The sequence below is a fragment of the Lepeophtheirus salmonis genome, chromosome 10 (genome assembly GCF_016086655.4).
Source record: "Lepeophtheirus salmonis chromosome 10, UVic_Lsal_1.4, whole genome shotgun sequence".
Classification (NCBI taxonomy): Eukaryota; Metazoa; Arthropoda; class Copepoda; order Siphonostomatoida; family Caligidae; genus Lepeophtheirus; species Lepeophtheirus salmonis.
In genome coordinates, this window is record NC_052140.2 from 22,548,548 (window position 1) to 22,557,314 (window position 8,767).

Consider the following 8,767-nt stretch of genomic DNA (forward strand, 5'->3'; position numbering starts at 1 on the left):
AAATTCAAAGGATACAAGTTTATGCGCTAAATCATGTATATGAAATATTTGAGCTACGACTATTTGGTCATCGCCCACGAAATGTAACGTAGTCACGACAAAGTGAAAACTCTGAAAACAAGTCATTTACCCTACAAAATAAGTTTTTAACCCATATCTCGAAATGTTGACTGACTATTAAGTCATTGAGTAAGACCCCAATTATTTGAATGTGATTATTCGATTGGGTAGCAGGAACTTTTTCTATGTTGGATAAAAATATGCATGTTACAAATTTTCCCGGTATTATTGAAAGAAATCGATGGATCCCTTGGCAAATACTTGATTCTTATAACCCAGATCTAATCCCTCCCGCAGAGTAAAAAAAAGAAATTTGTAAGTAAACGCTTAATTATAACTTTCGGGTTATTAGGATTTTATTTTAACAACTGAAAGTAGATACATAATTTACTCGGTTTCAACAGCACCTTCGTCTTTGGTGACACGCGTGTAAATGGATTGGGCACCGTGGTGGACGACTTGCTTGATGAGACCTATCAAATACAAAATAATCAATGATAAACCGCACAATGGACCCACGCGACTTTGAATTACCTTTCTGGAGAAGTTCATGAAGCGCCTTACGAGCAAGAGATCCTCTAACCTTAAGTCTTTCGCTGACGATTGAGGGAGTGATCAATTTGTAGGTCGTTACCTCCTTGATGAGTTTGTCATAAGTGGCTTGATCAAAAAGAACCAAATTGTTCAACTTATCGCGAGATTTTCCCTTGGACCACTTCTTCTTCTTGGCTTTGCCGCCGGAGCCTCCCTCTTTCTTCTTGGGGGCTTTGGCAGGTGCCTTGGAATTTTTTGTGTCCTTCTTGGCTCCCTAGCATAGGTTACAAAATAAAAATCCGTCAGTATCTCAGGCATCAATGACGAAATTAGAAAAAGGTGGAAATAAAGAGTTGATTATGGTAACTACCGTTTATGGAGTTACCATTTAACAAATTATATTTCTATATATAAAAAAGAAAATATTAGCGAAGGAAATCTACACTCACCATGGCAATGCACGAAAGGTAAGAAAGAAAGAAGAACCGGAAGCCTACTCAAGAGTTACAAACACATTGATACCATATGTTTTTTCCTTGTAAGTCTGGCCGTCTTTTTAGTTTATGCGGTTTGTGCTATACTAATTAATAAGTATATATGGCTTGAGAGCGCTGAGATCGCATATTTTCACGACAACTGTTGTCTCCCTCACTTTATGATGTACTTATACATATATAAACTTAAAAATCAAGAAAAATAACAATGGAGAAAAAATATATGCACATGAGAGTCTTTGCTATTTTGTAATGTTGACCAAATTCAAAATGATCATGGATTAGGAAATGTGTTTAGGTATTGGTAATTATCTCCTAATTTTTTTTTTCTGTCCCATCAAAAACCGTTACACTCCATCCGGTCAAAGTTCCAATGTACCGGAAGTACTTCAAAATGAGGTTAAATTCAAAAAAGAAAGAAATCTTATTATAATTAAGGCATACGAAAAGAAAAAAATATCTTATAATTTTTTTAAATTTGTTAGTAAATTTTTTGACTTTATTATGTAGTCGGTTTTGTAAGTTGAAACTCAGGGAGTGATTATCGACGACATACCAATATATGTAGATATAATTAAATAATTATGAATTTTCCATTTATTCAGCAATTTATATTAATACATTTTTACAAGAATAAGATACAAATGGGCATAGCTTATATATCTTTGAATACTCAGTAAATAAATTAATGAAATCAGACTTTTGAAAGTTTTTATTCAATTTTGATTCCTTCGTTGCTGATCCTACATATCTTTCAACGTTATGAGAATGACACAGAACATCCGGTAGAGCTAAATCATCACCTTGTCCACATTTTAACAATTCATTATTTGTTGTATCAAATGTTAGAGTATTTTAAGTTTGGTAATTTTCAGGATTTGTATTCAAGTTAAATAAATTTAGGTAACTAGCCGGACGTAAATTAAAAAGTTATTTTCTGCAAAAAATTGTCTTCTATTACGATCTTCTAAGATGATGTCTACTGTTTTTTTGTCCTATGGTTCCAATTGAAAAAGGTACGTATTAAAACATTTTCTGGATGTACAAAGCAGGAATTTGTCCTAAATAAGATCGATTTTAATATTTCTTTCTTCAGATTTGAGATGCTGCTGTGCTTAATTTATTGAAAAGAAAATTGTTTCGATCAGTGCTTGATGTGAGGGAATCTTTTATATGAAGCAAAGTAGTACTATAGATATTTAAATTCATTACAACAAGTCTTTTAATCTCCATTGTTGAATTTTTTGAATGTATAATCTTAAAAGGGTAGAAGCATTGATAATCCATCTTGCACTGTTCCAGGATGTTTTTCAAGAAAATTTTCAGGTACATAATATGGCCCCTTTTGTACCATCTGACAAATCTGGACAAAATACTCTCTGCTGAAACCTTTATATAAATATGTATATTTGCCTAGTACACTTCCTTTGATAGTCTGTTTTACATGAAAAGTTTAAAATTGGAGATTTTGGGCCTTATTTTTTCGTTTCATAGTATTCAAAAAGTCATTTTATTCATGTGAAGTAAACAGCATCAACACCAAAGGAATCCCAGAAACCATATGATCAAGAGAAAAGACACAAAAATGTAATTGTCACAAATCCCTCAAATCAAAATTGAATAAAAACTTTCCAAAGTCTGATTTCATGAATTAATTGACTGAGTATTCAAAGAATTGAAAACTATGTATGTTTATGCCCATTTGTATCTTGTTCTCGAAAAAGTTTATTAATATAAATTGCTGTATAAATAAAAAATCCATAATTGTTTATCTATATTTGTATACCGTCCCTTCCTGAGTTTCAACTTACAAAACCGACTACATAATAAAGTCAAAAAAATTACTAACAAATTCAAAACAATTAAACAAAGATAATTTTTTGTTTTCGTATGCCTGAATTATACTAAGATTTGTTTTCTTTTTCTAATTTGACTTCATTTTGAAGTACTTCCGGTATACTGGAACTTTGACCGGATGGAGGGTAACGGTTTAAGATGGCACAGAAAAAAAAATTAGTAATTCATTACCAACACATAAACACATCTCGTAATCCATGATAATTTTGATTTGGTCAACTTTACAAAATAGCAAACACTCTAATATACATCTAGCATAAATCCCCCAACAACAGCTGATGTGAACTTATGGCTTTAGCAACCTTCGTTAAAAAAAACCTACCATAGCGTTGAGTAAATATATACTCAAAAAATGGAAGTTGTACAAAAGTGTTAGGTTGTGCAATTGTAAAAAATGGAAAATCATGTTTTTTAAATTATTGTATTACGCATTTAAGACGGATTAAACTTGTGGAATTATATTATTCCAAATATATCTTGTTAATAGATTTTGCTAACTATAATAAAATAGTATGTTCCGGTATTTATTGAAGACAATATTTGATGACTTACATTTGAAATAAATAATAATAATATTCGCAGTTACGTTCTCTAAATAGTATAATCTAAAGTACTCAAGGGAGTCCTTCAGTATAATCAAATGATTAATACTCATGGCTATTGTAGCCGGCATAATATAAAAGGTACCATATAGCTAGCACAACTAGCTTTTTTATTCACTCTCAACCTCGACGGTCATAAGAGAAAGGAAAAATTTAAAAACATATGGTAGGTACACTTCTGTCTTTTTCGCGTTGCCAACTGTAAATTATTATTTAGAGAATAGTTAATTCTTAATACATAAATTGAATTGATAGTCTTATGATTAACAGAGTATGAAATGACAGGAATTCTAAACGAAGGCCCGTGATTTATATTAAATTCAATCTAAATCCTATGTTATACCTTTTTTGAGTTCATAATACGTAAAGTCATAAAAGAATCATCTTATGAAAATTAATGAAAATAGCTGAAAGGAAAGTACACAGCTATTTCGTTTATTTCAAAAAGCTATTAGTGTTCCCTAGCTAAAAGTTGAAAGTTTTAGTGTTCCCTTTTCTTTATTTTCATAGTGCTATAAATACTAAAGACCTTATTTATATGGAGCGTTTTTACGTGACGTCATCATAGTTGATGTTTTACATTTTTGGGGGCCAAGTATCCAAGTTTTATAATAATCAAACACTTTTTTCATTAAAAAAATAAGGGAACTATTGATTGTCAAAATGGTACAAACCAATAAAATGACTTAAACCTTACTGTTTATCAAAAATATATATCTCACTTACCTAGTTTTATAATATATCCGCCACTAAAATGTGTAAAGAGATGTTATTACACCGTTTTAACATCATATTTCCATATTGGATATAAAATTTAACAATTACAATGGAAAGAATCAGATATTTATCTCTAATTATCCTACTTTTCTCGTCTCTAATCGATTAATTTAACAAAAAATTCACCGCCATTTTAGTACATATTATTTTAACTATATTCAAACATCAGTGTTTATCATTGTCATTCAATGTAAGTATTCAATTATTTTTTATTTTTAAAGACATGTGATGGGTGTTGTATGAAGTTTTATAGGAAAATTGGATTTTATATAGTAAAAATATCAACTTTGAGCCTTCATAAATGGCCTTTCCTTATAATGGAATTTATGACGTCAGTGAAAATGCTGCGCATTTGCTACTCTGTTGTACATAGGGGGCCTCTATGCGGTAGTAAATAAATAAACAAGTCAAAACAGGGTCTCTTCTGACGTGGACGGAAACAACAGAACCTCGTCTTACGTCGACTACTTATTTTTTTTTATTTCCCTATTTTCAATTTTCATTGCAAGTCCCTCTGTCAAGTATAAATAACTACTACTCGAGTAAAGTTTGTGTTTGACGCGTGTCCTTGTACAAGATGGTGAATACGAAATCTCGGACTGGAAACAATAAGGAAGAAGATCTTCTTCTTCAGGATTTCTCCAAGAATATCTCTGGAAAGTGTTCCGCCCTTCTTTATGTGAATGCATTTATCGTATCCGGGATCCCCATTTGGCTTTATTGGAGAATCCACTCCTTAGACCTTCAAGGCTCATCCTCCAACCTCGTGATGTTGGCCATTATGACAGTCCTCTCCACTTGGCTCGTTTCCTTTGCCTACCGCAACGTCAAACATATCCTTAAGCACAAAATCGCCGTCAAGAGGGAGTCCGCCGTGAACAAGGTATATAAATACTCTATTAAGGCTATTCATCATTTCTCATTCCTTTGTCCATTTCTCTCTTTATAGGAAATGAACAAAAAGTTCGCGGATGACAAAAAAATCAGCCGTAAAGAAAAGGATGAGCGAATCCTTTGGAAGAATAACGAAGTGGCCGAATTCGAGTCCTCCACTTTCTCTATTTTCTACAACAACTCCCTATTTTTAGCTGTACTCATTTTCTGCTCTTTCTATCTCCTCAGGGGCCTCTCACCCCAGTTCAATTACATCTTTTCCATGGGAACTGCTTCCGGAATCATTGCCCTACTATCCACCGGATCTCAAATCTAAGAAGCAAAAAAAAAAAAAAGTTCGCATTTTATTATCGAGGAAAATGTACGTTTGGTATATTTTTTATTAATATTATTATTTAAGATATTTGTTACATATGCGTTTTCTCTCGAATTTAAATATAATTTGTTTAATTATTTCTTAAATTTCAGAACTTGTGTTTAATTTTTTATATATTGCGGATTTAAGATTAGGTGTGGTATACTTAATTTGCTCATGTCAATAATTTTAGTTCACAGAGTCATATATAAAACATTCAGACTTAGCAAATCCTCACTTTTTCGATTAATTTAAAACATCAACGCCAAGATTTCTGAATAAAACTTTTTAATTTAGCTAATAGGTATGTAAATAAAATAAAATGATGCATTGGACGTCCTTTGGCTGAGAATAAGGCTCTGTTCATATCACATGAATCATCTGAATGCATTTGTAACAATTCTTTAATCTCTCAATATAAGATCTTACAAAAAAAATTACAAATTACATATTTAAGTACCACAACAGAAATGTATTCTAAAAACATTTCAGTTAATTTGCTCAAGATTTGTGGACAGTTCGACATTAAGTATAGAATAAGCCATCTTCTTTTTATTTTAATATTTTTTTTTTTGGGGGGAATGGATATAAACTACGGAAAATATGATTATAAACTCTTGAAATTTATTCAGGAATACTCATCGAGGAATATAAAATATGATAGTACTTAGAAAGATTCATTTAAGCGTATAGAATTACCGTGTTCATATAATCACGATAGGCGATAATGGGTTAAATCCCTTCTGTTGCAAGTATGAAACAGACCAACAAAACGCATATTACTATAATATTCGACAAAATCCGCCAAACTGCAACTTGTTTTACATCTAAAACGATCCAATTGGCAAATCGGAATATTTCTTACTATGGTGTTGCATCAGTACAGCCGCTAAATAGGAGATTAGTATCTTCAATGTCACGATTGCCTGTTTCAAAAGGCTTACACTTATATATATATTCTGGTTACTATAATGATATTTGAAAATTTTTTAAATAATTGTCTAATATATTATTAGTATCAAGATGTTATATTTTATTGTGTGTATAAATCAGCAATAAAATTAGAGAGGTAAAATGCCATATTTTTTTATGTGCCTTCTTCCTTATGTATTAAATCAGCAATAAAATCATAGTCAGTTAGAGGTAAAATGCCATTCAATGCTGTTGAATACAGATCTTATAACACAACTTCATTTTTATCTTCTATGATGTATGGTGTGTCCAACATTCGAGGTATTTGAAATATTAAGTTCTTAAAAATAATTATAACCAAAAGAAGGAAAAATCACAAGGCAAATAAGTGTGGCAGCATTTCCTTCACCTTGTGTCATTCTTTTTGACAAAATATGAAAATATCTTTAAATGGTGAGATTTGAAGTCCAATCTTTGTATGGTTATTCTAATATATTAACTAATTTTGACTCTCCTTAAAACATATTGCAGTTCTAACTGTGTTTTAGAACAAAATAATAAAGAAAATGTTCATATTTTCCAAGAGGGTTTGAGAATGTTAAGAGATTTATTCTATAGTATTTAAGCCTAATGAAGTTTGAATATTCGGACCCCAGTTTTAAGATTGATGTGTTTCATATTTATTTTTTCGGAAAAAAGTTTATGAGTTGATTTCATTTAAGAATACACTCCTTACTCACATAATAAATCCAGTGTTGCTTTCCTCCAAGGCAATATCTGATTCATGGTTAAATTTTTCTTCGGATTGTAATTTTAGTCGAGTATCATATCTCTAAATTTACAAATATTAGTCTTTTTGCTTATATGTCGTCCTAGAAGTCTAATATTTAATGTTAACACTTAAAAAGAAATCAAGACTGTTGAAATACATTTCTAAGATCAATTTTATTGTAAAAATTGGAAAGCACCATGATTCATAATGAAATGATGGAGTTTCCAAGCTTCGTTCTCTATAGTCAATATTTGAGTTACTACAATTTGACTCTCAACCCACGATATAAAGTCTCTCCAAGCTGCTTCAACTCTGGGAAAGTATCAACCCTCCTAAGATGTCCTATCCTCAATTCCAGACTCGTAAAAAATCAAAAAGTTCAATCCTAATTTCCATATTTCATTTGGCTCTTCTATTTCAAAATATATATTATTGTGATAATATATTATACCAATTAATTACTGAGTCTTGGATCAGAAGAATTGTGTGCAACTATAAATAAATAAGAATGCTCAGGTCCTCCAGAATTTCGGAACAAACAATTTACGACTACTTTTTGTTAAATTCAATTTGTCATTAATTAAATATGCAATTTAAGATTTAATTTATAATACATATTATAGTGGGTAATTTGCATTATATTTCCTTTATCTAGTAATATACCATTCGGAAAGGGGGAGCATATTATTGACTTCAGTCGTTTTCCCATATCTTTATCTCCAAAGGTATTCATCGAGATGATCACAGAGAGTGGAAGATTGTACTCCAAACATTCCTCGAAGTCGAAATTTAGCGTTTTTCCAATAAAATAAAATATTATTGCTATGATCATCAGATAGGGGATCAAGCAAATTTTCTTTATGGTTGACCACAAAAAGCTGAAAATGTGCTGTAACCTCAATTTCGGATATATTCTTAACAGATCCCCATTTATGAGAATGTATGATAGATCCCGGATGTATTTTTTCCTTGATTATGGTGAGTAATGTATACGATGATCTATCTGGAAGCTGCAACAGAAGTCCATCTTTGGTTGAGGTCAATAGACGCCAAAAATCATCATTGAATAGGAGCATCTCCTAACCATTATTTGACCATGCTAATTACTTCTGTAGTTCTTCCAACCTTCTTCCAAAGATATTCATTAAGATGCTTCATGAGGGACAAAGGTTGAAATTCAGGCATTGCTAATATTTTAGGTAGAATTTTCGTTTCTCCCCAGTAAGACTCAGTGTTATTGGTACGAGCCTTGGACACCTGTTAGAGATACACACAATTTAATTTCAGGGTGAATACGAAATGTTTACCATGGTTATGTGTTGAAGAAGAGGCTCAGACTCGGAGATACTTCATAGATCTACTCGTCTAGTTACAGTCCGGAGATATATTGTTTATATTTAACTGTGAACTATGATATTGGAGCAATATACATGTAATAGATTGCATCATGATCATCTCGCAGAATTATATCTTTGAAGCATTATATTTTTTCCCAAGAATGGGTTTGAAA

At 31.5% G+C, this 8,767-nt stretch overlaps 2 protein-coding genes across 3 annotated transcripts; one reads left to right on the forward strand and one right to left on the reverse strand.

The window, feature by feature from the left end:
• Nucleotides 1-398: 398 nt before the first annotated feature.
• On the reverse strand, nucleotides 399-1,183 carry RpS25 (ribosomal protein S25). Of its 2 annotated transcripts, none has more exons than XM_040720578.2 (3): nucleotides 1,044-1,183; nucleotides 595-868; nucleotides 399-533 (listed from the first exon to the last, which is right to left on the reverse strand). In XM_040720578.2, exons 1-3 carry the CDS (start codon nucleotides 1,044-1,046, stop codon nucleotides 448-450), a joined length of 363 nt encoding a protein of 120 aa, XP_040576512.1. In that variant the 5' UTR covers nucleotides 1,047-1,183; the 3' UTR covers nucleotides 399-447. The 2 variants fall into 2 exon arrangements, with proteins under 2 accessions (XP_040576512.1, XP_071747663.1); XM_071891562.1 differs by lacking the exon at nucleotides 1,044-1,183 and adding an exon at nucleotides 980-999.
• Nucleotides 1,184-4,092: 2,909 nt separating this feature from the next.
• LOC121125353 (translocon-associated protein subunit gamma) lies at nucleotides 4,093-5,680 on the forward strand. The gene is made up of 3 exons (XM_040720503.2): nucleotides 4,093-4,514; nucleotides 4,570-5,207; nucleotides 5,274-5,680. Exons 2-3 carry the CDS (start codon nucleotides 4,902-4,904, stop codon nucleotides 5,532-5,534), a joined length of 567 nt encoding a protein of 188 aa, XP_040576437.1. The 5' UTR covers nucleotides 4,093-4,514; nucleotides 4,570-4,901; the 3' UTR covers nucleotides 5,535-5,680.
• Nucleotides 5,681-8,767: the final 3,087 nt, after the last annotated feature.